This window comes from Cebidichthys violaceus, unplaced genomic scaffold (assembly GCF_023349555.1).
Source record: "Cebidichthys violaceus isolate CVI_PGR_0920_01 unplaced genomic scaffold, fCebVio1.0.p SCAF_8, whole genome shotgun sequence".
In the NCBI taxonomy this organism is placed as follows: domain Eukaryota; kingdom Metazoa; phylum Chordata; class Actinopteri; order Perciformes; family Stichaeidae; genus Cebidichthys; species Cebidichthys violaceus.
The window spans coordinates 183,008-199,953 of NW_027176964.1; the positions used below are offsets into that span (position 1 = coordinate 183,008).

General features: G+C 41.0%; 1 protein-coding gene across 2 annotated transcripts in view; it reads right to left on the bottom strand.

The window, feature by feature from the left end:
• LOC137866104 (voltage-dependent R-type calcium channel subunit alpha-1E-like) overlaps positions 1-16,946 on the bottom strand; it is a 52,650-nt gene that overhangs the window by 4,080 nt on the left and 31,624 nt on the right. For both annotated transcript variants that reach the window (XM_068701774.1, XM_068701773.1), the window contains exons 20-43: positions 14,923-15,693; positions 14,155-14,399; positions 13,713-13,893; positions 13,493-13,622; positions 12,333-12,392; positions 12,079-12,185; positions 9,932-10,028; positions 9,659-9,819; positions 7,916-8,053; positions 7,610-7,811; positions 7,362-7,526; positions 4,653-4,763; positions 4,452-4,532; positions 4,060-4,179; positions 3,864-3,929; positions 3,219-3,310; positions 2,919-3,093; positions 2,695-2,822; positions 2,286-2,382; positions 2,018-2,123; positions 1,343-1,450; positions 1,157-1,257; positions 587-693; positions 397-496 (exon numbers count right to left, since the gene is read on the bottom strand). In XM_068701774.1, coding sequence (XP_068557875.1) covers positions 397-496; positions 587-693; positions 1,157-1,257; positions 1,343-1,450; positions 2,018-2,123; positions 2,286-2,382; positions 2,695-2,822; positions 2,919-3,093; positions 3,219-3,310; positions 3,864-3,929; positions 4,060-4,179; positions 4,452-4,532; positions 4,653-4,763; positions 7,362-7,526; positions 7,610-7,811; positions 7,916-8,053; positions 9,659-9,819; positions 9,932-10,028; positions 12,079-12,185; positions 12,333-12,392; positions 13,493-13,622; positions 13,713-13,893; positions 14,155-14,399; positions 14,923-15,693 — 3,649 coding nt within the window. The remainder of the gene's footprint in view (positions 1-396; positions 497-586; positions 694-1,156; positions 1,258-1,342; positions 1,451-2,017; positions 2,124-2,285; positions 2,383-2,694; positions 2,823-2,918; positions 3,094-3,218; positions 3,311-3,863; positions 3,930-4,059; positions 4,180-4,451; positions 4,533-4,652; positions 4,764-7,361; positions 7,527-7,609; positions 7,812-7,915; positions 8,054-9,658; positions 9,820-9,931; positions 10,029-12,078; positions 12,186-12,332; positions 12,393-13,492; positions 13,623-13,712; positions 13,894-14,154; positions 14,400-14,922; positions 15,694-16,946) is intronic.

Sequence of the window (16,946 nt, forward strand, 5' to 3'; positions counted from 1 at the left end):
AGTTGCTGATTGGCATGAATAGTGTTGTGTGTCTCGGTCCGAGCCACTTTGTTTGTTTCCCATTTACAGAGTCAGGGCTTTTTTTTTTTTAGCGGACCACGAGGAGATCTTCGCTGAATTTAACAAAAAGCAAATTGGATTAGAATCACTGACTGCATCTATGAATAACAGGATAATAAAGAAGAAAAAAACCCACATTTCTACTCTTCAAAATGATCTTCTTGAACTTGACCTCCAAAAACTATTCAAGAAACTGAAAAGGAAAATTGCTGATTCAGTTAACTGGCCACAACCTCTCCACATAGGTGTGATAAGTCGACAATGATTTGTTAAGCTCTCATGCAGACATGGTTGCGGCGTTAATGGTTGTAGGCTCATGTTGATCCTCTTTCTTACCAGATTCTGCTGTTGAGCAGCATCAGTGTCGGAGCTTATGGGCTGCAAAAAGAGTTCCTGAGGTGAAATGGGGCTCAAAGCCACAAAGCCTCCCCTGGTCCTGTATTGGAACAGAGAGAAACAGTCAACAAACTCGTTAATAAATACACAAGTTCAAGTATAACAGACGTGCACATGAGCGCAGACTCACAGGGCTGAGCCCGCGCTGTGGGCCATCATCGGCAGCGTCTGGGTGTTGGACAGAATGTCCTCCGAGAGCGTAGAGGCATCCAGACGCTTGAACATTAAGCTACTCTTCTGAGATGAGAGAAACAAAAACAAATCAAACGGAGGTCAGGGGGCTTCATTCTGATTTCATTTTAATTTTGATCAGGCCCAATTTTAAGAAGGTCAAAGAGGACCCCAAAGACAAGACAATGAAGTCATTCCTTCCTCTTTGTAAAGAGTTATGTTTGGAAGTTTAAGAAATATGGTCAACTGGGATGGAACTTGATTCTTGATTTGCTAGACTGCAATTCTTCCTCAATATTTCCTTTTTCCATATATCTTTTTTCCTTCTTCATCTTAAAAGGTAAGGTCATATCGTAGCTAATCATTTAGAGTTTTTTCTTTCTCCATGTTGTTGATCAAATTGTGCCTTAAATTAAATTATAATAGATTGCATGTGATTATCGACATGGTTGTCTAATTTATGTACCTCTTTTCTTTGAATACATAATTTTAAAAGAGGGTGAGGAAGATGACAACATGCAGAGCTGACCTGAGCTTCAAGTTGTTGCCTGAGCTTCTTGGCTTTGTTCAGTTTGAAGTAGTCCATTATCATCATGGAGGCGTAGATCTTCCCCACTGTCATGTCCGTATCTGTGAGGGCAGACACGCTACATTAACTGTTGCTGCTCGTCTCTCAGCATTACATGGAGTATTTCCTCCTTACTGAGAGCCAGACCTTTGTTGATCGGTACCAGGAGGTCCAAGTTCTTCTGGGGCAGATAAGGCCAAATGATACTGATCTCTTTCTGCAGTTCACTATCCAGAGCGATGCGGTCCTCACCGCCTGAAACAAACATCCACATTCAGCCACGTTGGCAAATAATAAGAAGTTACATTATCAGTTAACTGAAGGTGAACGATTAGTTGATCAATCGATAAGTTAATTGATGTCATTTTTCAAGAATAGAAACCAAACATATCAGTATGAAAAAAGCACAGGTGAAATGTAATCTTTCACAACATCACATGTGAAGTGATTCATTTTAAAATGACGTGTTTCTAACTAAAACTATCAACTAACTATTAACTAACTATCAACTAACTATTAACTAACTATCAACTAACTATTAACTAACTATTAACTAACAACTTTCTCAGTTGTGATGATTTGCTGCACGTTCGTCTTCTATGACATCAACAGATCTGTTTTTAGTTTTGGATTGTTGGTCGGACAAAACAAACTATTTGACGTCTTCTTTGACATTTTCCCCTTTTTACGTTTTTTTTTGAGACCAAGTAGTTCATCTATTATGAAAAAAATAATTCACAAAAAAACAATAATGAAAATAATCCTTGGCTGAACCCTTAAATGCCATATCACAATCTGGACATGCTAATTCAGGACTCGGACCTCTGGCTATTTTGATGTCCAAAGCTGTGCGGATGAGCGACATCAGGGTGGAGGTGAAGTGGACGCTCATGTCCTCGTCCACAGGCATGTTCATCAACACCAACCTCTGAGAGAAAACGAGAAGAAGACAGAAGGAGATTCATTTAATGGAGTTGATAGACAGTCTGTTGGTATGTTCCCCGTAATCCAATAAATATAGGATTGTACTTGAGTTTTCGTTTCATTCAGCCCGTCAGTGTTTAGAAAAAAGTGATAATGTTGTCAGTACCTTGTAGGCGATCTTAGCAGGACATTTCTTGCCCAGGCCCAGGGGCGGTGACATGTGTGTCAGCATCTCATACATGGCAGTGTAGTGGATACGACCACTTCAGAGGGAAAGGTGAGGGGAGGCACAGAGAAACAGAAGGTGGAGAGGTTAGTGAAGGGTGGCATAAAACACAGATGAATAGAAATTCCCATTTTAAAATCTTGTACTGTGGCATTTGAGATTTTTAGTGCAATGTTGGCTTTTTCTATCACAGATGCTCATTTGGAAACATGACAGCTCATTGCACTGAAAATGTGCTTTGACAGCCCTCTGCTGGATGAAGACAGAACATGACTGTTGATCAGGTCTGCTCGAGTCTGAATAAAACGGAACATGTGAAAACACAGCAGTAATAAGATCCAAGTCTCACCATGCCAGACGATCATACTCCCCCCAGATGCGAACAAACTCGTCCAGGTGATGGGGACCCAGGATCGAGGAGTCTCGCGTCAGGTACTCAAAGTTATCCATGATCACAGCCACAAACAGATTCAGCATCTATAAAAGAGACATAAAGAAGAAAAGCACCGTGTAAAGACAGCAGAGGAATTGACAAATATATTAACAAGAGTGTCATTTTGGTGGAATCCTGACCAGGAACGAGCTGAAGAAGATGAATGAGACGAAGTAGCAGTAGGCAAAGTCAGTCCCACAGCCTCCCTCGTGGTCTGGAGACGTGGTGAGGGGGGAGATGGAAGAGTCTGGTTCACACTCCCGACCCGACAGACACGAAAGCATTATCTCCTGCCAGGACTCTCCTGTAGCACTCCTGGTGGTTTAAACAAAAAAACAACACCTAGTTGACATCAAATTAAGACCTACTTTCTAGAAGTGAAAGAGAATGAATTCAAACTGAAAGCATTGAGGCTTGAAGGGTATTTTTGATGAGCCCACCTGAAGAGCAGCATCAGCGCACTGAAAAAGGTCTTAAAATTGTTGTGTTGATTGATGTGACTCTCATCATTCAGCTTGATGTTTCCAAACACCTGCAGAAAACCAGTTGTGTTTATTCCATTGGATCCCAATTACATTACATATATTAAAAAAATGGTTGAAATTACTTAATATAAACAATAATAATAAAATAATCCACCAAATAGCTTATATATATTAAAAAGATACCAAAACATCTGTAAAATCCATGAACAAAACCGCTGTCCAAAATGTCACTTCTTCATTGTTCGTTTCTATCTTAGATGGAGGTTTTTTATTGATTTTTTGATATTTTTGTTATATTTATTGTGTCATATTTTAAATACCTTTTTATAGTTATTGTTAATTATTTTTCTTTTATTGAGCCTCCCAGCAAAAGCATTTTACACGATTGTCCCTGTATAACCGGAGGGACAATAAACTTAAACTTAAACACTAAGACTACATCAGAACGAAAAATGTGTATATTGAGTCACATAGTCTGCATTTCTTTCTTAAAAGTAAAAGTAGTGCAGAAGTCCTGTACACAACCTAAAGTTAGACCTCCACTGGGAGCGACAACAGTCTGTCTGTTATGTTATTTGTGAAATATTAGTGAAAGGATACCTGCATTCCAATTATGGCGTATATGAAGAAAAGCATAGCGATGAGAAGACAGACATAAGGGAGAGCCTGTTGGAGAAGAGACGGCAAAGACAGTTAATTAAAACTCGTCATGAATACAAGTTACATTGCTTTAAAAGCATCTTTATGATCCTTGTGCGAGGAACCAAAGTGATAAGAAATAAGTAAAATGTCCGACCTTGAATGACTGAACAAAGGTCCACAGCAGAATGCGGATGGTGTAGCCTTGCCTCAGCAGCTTGATCAACCTGGCTGTTCGGAAAAGCTTCAAGAAACTCATGTTGATTGTGTTCACGGACTGACGCATGAATGGTTGGAGAGTGGGTGACACGAGAGAGAAAGAGAGGGAGGGGGAGAGAGAGAGTGGCAGACAGAAGGGAGAGACAGGATGTAAAACACAGATGGCGGCATTCATCACAACATGACTTAAGTTGTGTCTGGAAGCAGGGATCGCAACACGCGAGGGAAACTTGGAAAGAAAGGATGCTGCTTTTAATGCTAGATATTTGTGTCTTTTATTTCCAGGGTCGCAACATTGTGAAAACGGATGGTGTCTTGGCAGAGTCTTACCTGTAAATCCACAATTATCTCAGAGATGCTGCCAAGAACAGTGATGAAATCAAAAATATTCCAAGTGTCTCGAAAGTAGTTCTGCGGCAAAAGAAAACGTTTCAAGTAATTTCACTCAACATAGACAAATTCTTTATCAGCGGAGCGAGATGTGATTTAACTAGCTTCTGTCTTTGATTGATCTCTTGAGTAAAAACTCACCACCAAACCGAACGCCATGATCTTGAGTATGCACTCCATGGAGAAGAGGACGGTGAAGGCCGAGTTGAGGTGTTTTAGGACCATGTCGTAGGCTGTCGGGGCCGAGTGGTACTGAAGGAAAAGAGAACTTTGAGTTTACTCACGGACATGACAAGTTCATCATGATGGATTTACATGTTTTAGACCAGGGGTCACTAATAGGCGGACCGTGGTCCGGATCCGGACCAGACGCCGTTGTATCCGGACCCTGGACCTAAAACCGATAGATAATTGAGAATTATTACATTTTGACGGAGCGCCTATATTTTAACCGGCGCAGCTTTCCTAGCCTTTACGGCTCTCGGTCAGTGGTCCAGGAAACAAACCGACCAATTACATGCGTTGTAAATCACATCACGTGATGCAGCTCAGTCAATCAAATATGGGTATTCTGACACGTTTCCTGACTCGGGTGAGACGTAGACACACGGGGCTGAGACGAGGAAAGAGAACGAAGGGCAGGTGAATAATTACGTGAGTCAGAGAAGTTGTTTCACATGACGTTCTCCAAAGAGAGAGAAGTGGTCAGAGAGACCAGAGAGACCAGAGTCTTTAACCAAGAATGAACAGACTCTTATAGGTTCATTCTTCCCACGGACAGTTTAAAACCAGTGTGTCTCATATGTTCAGAGACCGTGATGATTATTAAAAGGAATGGTGCATAGTTACGAAATCATTTCACCTCAGGTTGATAGCAGATCACCTCAAGGTGTCACTCAGAGAGAACCAGGACATTCTGATGTAGCATTTCAAAATTAAAGCCCTTCAAATTCGCATGCATGAGCCAACGTCAAATCACAAATTGTCTCATGCATGAGATTTTGAAGGGCTTTAATTTTGAAAGGCTACATCAGAATATCCTGGTTCTCTCTGAGTGACACCTTGAGATGATCTGCTATCAACCTGAGGTTGGTGCATAGTTATTCCGTAACTATGCACCATTTCCTCTTAAGATGCAAATGTTTTGAAAGTTTTCAGTTATGTCAGTTATTCTTTAATCCAGCCCTTATTTTACTTGAAATGAGAAGAACATTTATTTATGTATTTCTATGTATTATTTATAATCCATCCAGTTCAATTTGAAAACTGAGAATAATAATTGTTAAAATATAATTGATGTGTACTTTCTTACACAGAGACGTTACTACCACTAGACCTTCTTGAATATATATATATATATATATATATATATATATATATATATATATATATATATATATATATATATATATATATATATATATATATATATATATATATATATATATATATATATATATACACACACACACATATATATATATATATATATATATATATATATATATATATATATATATATATATATATATATACACATATATATATACATATCACACTAAATAGTGCAAGTTAGATATTATTGTAATATTCCGGACCTTTGCACGAGGAGATTTTCTCAATCTGGAGCTTTTGGAATTTTAATTGAATACCCCTGTTTTAGACTATATAAATGTTGCTTACTTCACAATTCTAACCAACGTTTTTCAAGAAAAATCTGAAGTTTATGGATTCCACACAGTCGTTCTTGCAGAGACTTTAAACTTGCTTGAGTTTTATAATCACCTTGAGCATTTCATTGCCTTATTCATTATTTCTATCAATTTAATTATTGTCATATGGTTTGGTCATAAACAAATTTAAGGAGTAAAAAAACACGGTACTTGATGCATTCAGGTGCTTGTTGGAAGTTACTCTTCCAGTTTGAGACAATAAACAAACTTTAAACGAAAGAACTTCGTGAAATTTATTTTCATTTCATTGAAATGTTTTGTCTCAAGCTGGAAATGTGGCAGTTAAAAAACAAAACTGATTGTTTTATAAAGAGTGACAGTATAGAGAGGTTCCCTTAAAAAACTAAAGTGAGTGCACCTAAAATGTTGCTTATAATCCCTGTTTGCACAGAAGAATCTACATTGAGTGTGGCAGGTAGAAGTTGAACCAAGAGGTCGGTCTGTAAACTGTGATAAATGGTCAGAGCTTCACAAATAAAACCAAATGTCAACAAAACCCAGACAAGTTCCCTCGTCTCTGAGTCAATGGGTTTGTTAAATGGGTTTTTGGTTCGATGCCTGAAAAAAGCTCTGTGGTTAAAACAAGCGTAAGAGATTTTAACGTTTCGTTTTACGATATAAAATACGTCATTAAATATCCCATTCGTGAATTTTGAAGCTTTTACGCGTCTTAAAAACAAGACGCTAGAGGAGAATACAAAACATCATCACACTGACCAGTCTGCCTTCACAGCCTCGTTGTGTGTCCTCACCCTCATGTGATCATTAGCTTCTTACTTCTGTATTCACGCTTCCAAAATCATAAAAGTGGTGTTAATTTGTGAAGATGATATTGCTGAACAAAACGTGTAAGAACTGTAAATGTTTGTTTGCCACAGAGCTTATTGTCGAGGGAACCAGAGCGATGGTAACTTTGTGCGCTGGCCCACAAAAATACATCTTCCCTGCAGCACTCTATTGCATCACATCACCACATGCGGAGGAAAATATAGAACAGGGACTACATGTTTATCGTTATGGATTACTTATCTCACGATTAGTTGCAAACATGATTAACGAAGATCCTTTAAAGTATCTACTGTTGCCACCGTGCATCCTGCTGTACGGAGGGCTTTACCTTCATCATGAGGACCACAGTGTTGAGAGCGATCATGACGAGCACCGTGTACTCAAAAGAGGGCGAAGCCACAAAGTGCCACAGTCTGTACTGGAAGGTCTGTCTGTTCTGGGGCATGTAGCGGGTCATCGGCTTGGCGCTGATGGTAAAGTCGATGCAAGCCCTCTGATGGACAGAAACGAAACATGAATGAATGTGTGTGAATGGAACTGTGCGTGCGTCTGCATATGTTGTTCATCGCGACACACCTCGTTCTTCTCCAGAGTGCACTCCTGAATCATCTTGTCACCCTGCTCCTGGAAGGTGATGATGATCAGAGCCACAAAGATGTTGACGAAGAAGAACGGAAAGACCACGAAGTAGACCACGTAGAAAACGGACATCTCCATGCGGTTCCCCCGACTCGGCCCCATGCTCTCCTCTGTGACATCGGTGGAGTGCTGCAGGACTCTAGCAGGAAGAGAGAAGAGACGTCATTCATCTTTTTTTATAGGCTATTAAACCCAAAATGTTTTAAGATTTTCATCCCTTATTTCAAGCAACAATCCACTTACTGAGGCCATCCCTCCCCAGTGGAGACGGTGAATAGTGTGAGGAGGGCCCAGCAGACGTTGTCGTAGTGAAACTCGTGTCTCTTCCACTCTCTCCTCTTCACCTCCTTTTTGTCTCTGCTGTAGTCAATGTAGTAGCCTCTGTAGGGAGCAGATTAATTCACTGATTGAACCAGCACTTTGCATGAAGACAAAGACATTGAAGCTTTTGTTAGGTGAAAAATACTCTTAAGTGGTGAATGTGGGGCCCTGCAGAGTAAAGACATATTCTGACCTGCTGCTTGAGCCCAGAGTCTCAGGATTAGGAGCCATTTGTGACAGGACTTAAATCTATTTATTAGTTAACTATATTGAGTTGTTGTTGTGTATGTTAACTCCTTGCTAGAAAGTTCTAGCAACATGTCATTTTGTGTATTTTTCTCCTGTTTTTGAGTTAAGGAGTTTTGTTTAGTATTGTAACTTTATATTTTATTAAATTTTATGCTGGTAGGCAAACTGTGTTCTCTTTGGCAAGAACCAGGCTAGCTGTTCCCCCCGTTTCCAGTCTTTTTGCTAAGCTATGCTAGTCTCTCATAGCCAGACCTATCTCCACAGTCTATGCTAAATAAAGGACTTGTTTCACACATTGTCATTCTGGTATAAGGGAAAAAAAACCTTCTGGCTTGTTGGTATTTCTCTACACCAATCACAATCCTCTTGGGCGACATTAAGCTCGGGATGCAGCAGACAGTGAATTTGCTAAATAGATAGGACAGATGTCACGTGACATACGTGGTTATTGTCAGGCTTACATCACAGACTGTATAAAACACGGACATAGTCTCCGTGACGTCACCAATAGGATTCTGAAGATCTGTTGTGAAGCTTTAACAGGGTTGCTCCGGCCGTCACCATCTTGTCAGTGACGACACAGCCCGACTCTAAAAGTAGGCAAAGAGGTGGATCATTGGTGGGGCCCTGGAGACGCAGCAGACAGCTAGTGACCTGGTGTGCCACTCAAACAGCCGTGCCCTTAATAAGGCCTAACTTTAAGCCTTAATATAATTTAAACAAGTGAGCTACATACAAATTCACCCCCTGTACAGTTGTCATGAACGAGGAGAGTTTACCAGGCTGTAAACATGTTAATTTAACGTCGAGCATGTCAACATGGGGGTTTATGAGGATTGACTTTTGGAGAAAGCTTCAAGTGGACATTTTTGTTGTTGGCTTCATTTCTCAGCACCGGAGGTTGAGGCTTAGTTTATACCCACAGTCTACATCTGGGGAGTCAGCTGGGCTATCCAGCGGCTACCATAGCTTCATAAACATGAGAGTGGTATTGAAATGAACAACTCTTTATTTGCTGGTTGTATTTACTCTCCTCTTTGTCTGGGGGAAAGATATGTAATGTGGCAGCACATGTTGGACTGGATCCATGGAGGATTTTCAGAGACATGGACTGTGAGAGGTTTGGATCAGTGGTGGAAAGCGCGTTTGCTCAAGTACTGTGCTTAAGTACAAATTTGAGATACTTACACCCAGCAATATAATATACGTTAATCTGAAATAGGCCATTCTGCCAAATGAGTATGTTAACTTTGGGTACTTTAAAGTATATTTTGATGCTTATATTTTTGAATTCATGCAGAATTTTGAATGCAGGACTTTTACTTTAACAGAATATTTCTACTCTGTGGTATCGCTTCTTCTACTTCAGTAATAGTTTTGTGGTCCTCTTCCACTGGTTGGGATGAATCCACTTACTGGCATTCCTTCTCTGAATTCATGGAGCTGTCAGTGCAGTAGAAGAACTTCCCCTTGAAGAGCTGCACGGCAATGACAGCAAAGATGAACATGAAGAGCTGGTACACGATGAGGATGTTGAAGACGTTCTTCAGAGATGTGACCACACAGTCGAAAACAGCCTGTGGAGAAGAAAGACGAGAGCGATGGCAAAGCAAGCACAATCTGTCAGACATCTGTGAAACAACACCCAAAACCCAAAATACTGGAGAGTGTTTGCAGATGTTAACAAACCTTGAGTTTGGGAAGCCTCTTGATGGTTTTAAGAGGACGAAGAACCCTCAAAACTCGGAGGGACTTTATTGTCTTGATGTCTCTGCCTTTGTTGTTTCTGTTGACGTTGTAAAAACAGAACTTAGGAACACGGTTGTACACTCAAACTAGTGTACAAAGACATATGTAGACACGTTCAAAACGGTGGAAAAGAAAAACACACTGAAAGCAAAATGTCAATGCATGTGCATCTCAAAAGGCACAATGAAACACAGAATTTCACCCTGAGTGTGTTTTGCACGGGGCCCAGCAGGTGTCAAGCTTTTGATAATTTGCGATAAGTTCTACCCTTGAAATAATTATCTGTGAAAACTAATTAGTAGAGAGTTCACTTGCATTTATAATGTGTCCTCCAATCATGAAATGATGCCTTAAAATGATTTTACTCCATCAAATTAGGATAATAGAATTTAATTATAGGTCAGAAGCACTGACCTCACATAACTGAATCTACTCCATCAAGGTCAGAGCGTTAAATTACAGCATTCGTACAATATGCACTTTAAAGGGTTAAACACACACGTTTGAACATTGTGTGTGTGTGTGTAATTAAGTTTTGAGTTTGAACTGAGATATGTGAACGCACTTTGTGCACCACAATGTGTTCCAGTTTATGGAATATTGGATTATTCTTTATTAATAATGCTGCAAAAATGAAAATGTTACCGCTGACACCTGTCGGGCTCTGTAGTTTGGTGAGATTTAGAAAACACGACAAACAACAAAAACACAGTGAATACAAAGAGACAATAATCACACACATGAAAATAAGAAAACAATTATATGAGAAGCTTATGGGAGACGTTTACATTTAGTGTGACTGAATTTTTTACCCCATCACATTCCTGGAAGCCCCAACAGTGACACAATCCACAGGAACAACAGAGACAAATTGAGGCATAAAGAGAGATACACCGTGAGCAAAGCTCGGAGCGTCACAGCTATATTCACAACAGAGAAATTAACATACAATACGATCCTCTACAGTACAACAGAAGGCACAGAAAGGTTAATAAGTCATCTGAGACACTCATGCTGGGAAATAGAGATGCAACGATTTTCTTGGCGGATTCCGATTTCCGATTTATTAAAAGTCTGATCTGCCGATTATGATTTTTGCAGATTTAGATTTTCTATGCAAGAACTAACATTGACAGCAAAGCTCCAAATCACTTTTTATTTATTTTACCACCATTCCGAAAATGAATTACAACCGTCCTGAAGTCAGTGTCAGTGTAAATGTTTTACTTTTACCTTGTTATCGTCATCTATAGTGATTATTTGCATAAAAAAAACACAGTTCAAATGTTTACAATATAAAGGAAACATTTCTTTTTCTTATTCTATTGTGACTTTAAATTTTTCTTATTTCAAAATGTCTTGTGTTATTGCACTGTGTTTACTGTCACGCACCAATCACCAAGCCAAATTGCACTCGACAATAAATACGCCCAATAGTCATTTTTCCTGAATAATGCTTGAACGCATCACAATAACCTCCGTTGACATTGGCTCCATGATAAGCAGGATGAGACTCACTGTGTTCACTGTGATTACTCTGATCAGCATGGGAATGAATTACAATGGAATAAATGTCTGCCTAGGTTAGTTGTGTTGTTTAGGTTGTTCCTCCAAGGCTGATTTTGGACTTGTAGTTGTGATGAATTGTGAGCTTTCTGTCTTCTTCATGTGACGTTACTGTCTGTGTCGCTGCGTCAAGAGAAAACTGACCGACCAGTAACCGATCAGCTGGTTTCAACCGGCAGCCAATCGATCGATGCATCTCTAATGGAAACGTCAACGAAAATAAATATCATAAAGGCTTTTTAGCTTCACTCTCCACCCGTGTGTGAACAGAGTACACAGAAATCTCTTTTCCTCTTGTTGTAGGACCATCGTGACGCTTAAATCTGAGTTAAACAGTTCACAGGACCATGCATTCCTCCACATTTGCAGTTTTTAAGCTGCAATGTAACATTTCTTTTGAAGCTGCATAAGGTGTCTTTGAGGGGAAGGTCGTTTTATAACAATACAGTACGCTCAGTAAATGATTTGCTGCAGTGAGTCAGTCATTAGTCATCGGCGGGCAGCACTATATAGTGACTCACGTTAGAGCAAAGGCAATCAGAGCTCCCACCACCACAATGAAGTCCAGGATGTTCCACATGTCTCGGAAATAAGAGCCATCGTGCAGAATGAGACCCTGGTCTATCATCTGGAGGACAAACAACACACCCACAAGGACACATAAAGCGAACAGATTAAATGCGCACAGGGAGCAAAACACCTCCGAGTACATCTGGAGTACGTTAAACAATTAAAAAGTGCGATTGGCCTCATTGAAGTGGAGACCGTTACCCACCTTGATGATCATTTCAAAGGTGAACACTCCAGTGAAGACGTAATCAAAATAACGGAGGACCTGGATAATTTACAAACATAAAAAAAATACATTTTATTGAGCAAAATGAGCATATCTAAATACCTCTATTCTGTAACGTATGTACTGCATAATAATTGTCATTGTATAAATCATCAGCACAACTTATTGGTTTGTGCAAAACAGCAAAATGTAAACTTTACAAAGAGGACCTAACATATATTTCTGGAGTATTTCCGTGTTTTTGCAGCTGTGAGCAGCTATTCGTACATTGTGTCCGTACGGACTTTCAGGGCGTGTTAAGTTACTCTTTAAGTTCTTCTGATCTCCTTCCAGAGCAGTACAGATGTCGAGTCAGGGTCTGTGGTAAAATAAAAAAGCCATCCCATTGTTGGGAAATGACTGGCAACCGAGTACGTAGCTGGTGTGGACTACTCTTGACACGTTCTGTGACACAAAGTTGTGAAAAACAAACTGCGCAGCTATTTCCCAGGAAAATCTGCCGATTCTCATCTTGCATGTGTGTGAAACCGAATGTGTTGTGACACATTGTTGCTGACAGCGTTATGTCAACTTGAGATCAAACAGTAAACCTGAAAGCTAAAACCCCCTCAGTAGTATTTCAGATTTTCATTCATTCTATTTCCGTGAATAATTGCTTCCTTGAGGATCAACGTGTGTAGAAGAAGGAGTGTACATCGAGTGGCATTGGTCAGTGTAACACCATCAGATCACACTGTTACTATTACTTCAGACATCCACTCCTTCTTTAAGGTGTCAGTACGACGGGGTGGTAATCGGTTACAGAAATACGTTGATTTGCATAACGTGTGGCGGCGCATTGCAAGAATGGCTGCACCAGGTCAAAGTATTTATTGAACAAGCTATAGCTTAAAAAAACAACAACTCACCCACAATCCTCCAGTATGGAAGTATTTTAGAGGGACCCAACAATGTGGTGCTCTCTCTTTTATTTGATCTTTAGTGGACCAGTTCTTTCTAGCTCACCTATAACGCACTGTTGAAGAATCTTTGAGCACCTTGTTACGGGTTTCTTCTCACTTAAAATGTATTATCCTACATCCAAATGTAGATCCTGAACACAACTACAGACACATAAGAAGGATGTGTGCTTATCTCACCTTGTTTCTGTCTGAATTGGTACACACGGGGTCCTCAGCAGCCAGAGCAATGCTGCTCGCCACGATCACGAGGAGGATGGTCATCTCAAAGTAGCGCATAGTGACCACATAGTGACAGATCCTCCTGATACTGCGGATCAGCGAAGGGAGAAGATGCTTATTTTTGGTTGATGAAAGAGGGCAAAGAAACAAGGATTTAGTGGATTTCGTAGCATCTTACGGGTTGGAGGCTTTGAAGATGAACATGCTATCCGGAGCTGCAGGTTTAGGAGGAATTGGAGGTTCCTCCTCCTCCTCCTCCTCCTCCTCCTCATCCTCATCCTCGTCCTCATCCTCATCCTCCGTCTCGTCCTCTTTGTCTGTCTGTTCAGAATGGTATGCCTCCAACTCTTTGCTGTTCACTAAAACCCAGACAGAGGTGCAAGAGGCGAGAACAAAATGCTTTAGCTGTGCATGGACAGCTCTGATGAAGAAAGAACAATGTGAGTCACCGGCACAATGGATTCATAAAAAGAAAAAAAGAAAAAAAGAAAAAAAAGAAAAAGACTGTGGAACTCTTAGCAGATGTCAAACGCCCACACACGGTGATCCTGACACTAAATCCCACTTTACGATGCACAGTAAAGGAGCGTGACTGCAGTGAGAAGCGATCAGAGCGCTACCTGTCATGGGCGTGAGCTCCAGCAGCGGCTGCGCAGACATTTCGATGGCCACGCTTCCCGCCAGGTTGGACTTGTCCCGTTTGATGGAGACGGGGCGGCTCTCAGACTCGATGGCCCTCACGGTAAACTCTGTGGCCTCTAAGGCGGGCTCCACGGGGACGCTTTGGTCCGCGTGTCCGCCTTCGCCCTGCTCGGACCAGGTACAGTCCAGCAGCTGCTCACACTGAGGAGGATCAGGAATGTCTCTGAAATGGGAAAGAAAAGATCACGAAACTTTAATAAGTTATGACATGGAAATCTGTCCTGTAGAAAGAATTGTGCAAAAGTTCTTGTATACTGAACTCTAGTCTATTTGTATCCTTATCTGATAAACAATCATTTCATCTGAAACGTCATTTCTCCTGCTTTCCAAAGTTCACACGAAGCAATACTCCTTTTTTAGGACAAAGCAAAAAGTGGGAATGTGTCACTAAAAAGACAGTAACTTTGGTAAATACACGCGTCATTAGTCAAACCCAACTGTGGAAATGCAGTTTTGCATGAACGGTAGAATGTGGATGTTGTCCCCGATCTCTATGAAGGGATATCTTCTCCGCTAATAACTTGTTCGATGTACATATGGATAAAAGAATATCGTATCTTTTAAAAGAAAAAAAATGTCCAGTGACATTCCAGTAAAAATGGCCTTTACCAGATAATTAATTACAGAGGGATAAAATACAAACAAATGTTCATGACTGCGTTGATAATTCTTGAGAACAGACTTACCTTCGAAAATCTTCTCCAACTTCTGCGTACGGGTTGATGATGCACGTTCCACCGTCATCTTGGACTGACCCTCCTTCTGCCTCTGCTTTCTTCTTCTCCTCCCTGTCGTCCTTCTCCTCCCTCTCATCCAGAGTCTTCCTCTCCTGGCTGAGTGACCGTCTGACTTGTGGCACCTCATGCGGTGACTGGGTGCAGTCCAGACTCTTGGCTTCAGAGCGAGCGTCGCGGTGCCGGTGCCGTCTGTGTCGCGCCCCGTCGTCCGGCCCCTGACTGGGTCTGAACTTGCGGGCCATCCTGTGCCGGCCCCCGCCCGCGGCCCGGTGGTTTGCTCCTGCTGGTTTCTCCTCGCTCAGGTTTACTAGAGGCTCAGCAGCCGGAGGCTCCGGGATGGGGATGGTGACTGACATCGGGGGCTCCGGGAGGGGCATCCCCACAGACATGGGAGACTCGGGCAGGTGAGCCGGGTTGGCCTCTTGGGTGAGGGTGGAGGCGTGGTGGGGGATGGTGGGAGTCTCGGCGGTGTCTTCCGGAGGGTTTGCACACAGCTCCTCTCTGCTTGCCATCTGCCGACGTTTGCGCAGCTGGTTGGCTCTCTGCTCCCACACGGACATGTTAACCTTTCTCCTCCTCTCGCGGCGGGTGACGAAGGCGTTGGAGCCATTGAGAGGCTGTTCGTCTGCGGCCATCGTCCGGTCCTCGGGCTCCTCTGGGAAGTTCGGTCGGCCTCGGTGGATGGCTCGTTTCCTGTATAGGTACGGTCTTCTCCTCCCACTGAGGACCACAATATATTTTATATCAGTGTGCGGCAGAAACAAGCCCAAATTTAAGGAATTGTTGACAAGAAACATCAAGACTTGTGTCCATTTAGCATACCAGTTGTAAAAAAGAATATTCAAACAAATCAAATAAAAGTATCAAGAAAAGGACAGACCTTTTCTGTGAATTAGTGTTAGTTAATCAGCAACATAAAAAAATTCCCATGTCAAATTATGCAAAATGCTAAAAGCTAAAAAAAAAAAAAAATACAAATACATCCAAAAAATTAAAAAAATGAAATTACCTGAGAGGTAAGGACAGATAAAAAGAACAAAACCCACAAGAACAAAAAAGGTAAGGTGCAGGACTTAAGTACAAACGGTGTAGAAAAAATCTCAATAGTTGAGGAGGAAAACTCAGGGGAGAAATTCTGTGAGACAGAGATGCATACAATCATACTTACTGGTATTCAGATTCTTTTGGTGTCCATGTAATCAATGAATGATTATTTGAAAACAAGACATTAGTGTTTTACAACATACACAGAACATTTGTTGTGACACCGAACAAAATGCGTAAAAGAGGGTCGCAAAGTGTAGTTTACGCAGGTTTAGAAGGGACTGAAACCAGTTCAATAATGTCAAGTCAGCATTCAGTTTCATGGCTGTTACCGTTAAATGTTTTCTTTATTCAAGGTTCAAATTGATTCGAAAGCTGGCAGAATGTCAGAATACACAACATTTTGGTCAGTGCCACATAACAGGCATAGAACAAGACAACGTGATGGAACCAGCAAAACACTGTAATACACAGCAGAGTCAGCATCTTGATGGCTGCAGCACGTACAAGACTAACACTCAAATATGTAACAAACAAATGATACATTCAGTGTCACAGCTGGAGTCAGTTACCTGCCATTGTACGGAGGGGATCATTTGCCTTTCCTCTCACTTTGTGGAGTTAAATAGTGTCTTTATTGTTATGTGTTTTCTCTGTAATGCAGTTTGTTACTTTGGGAAACATGCTCCACAAAAGAACGGGTTATTGTTATTTTTGTTACACGATTTTAGGGAGTTTAAAAGGATCCACCGTCATTTCACCAGGGATTTTGCATGTTTTAACAAATATCTGGCAATCATGTAAAAAGTTTTGCTTGCAGTGAAATAGATGTGTGATTTCCTGCCTTCATGGTGTCTGCTCATTTTGATATGGTATAAAAATCAGCTTGCAGAGACTTGAAACACTTGGATTAAGTAATTATTCACAGT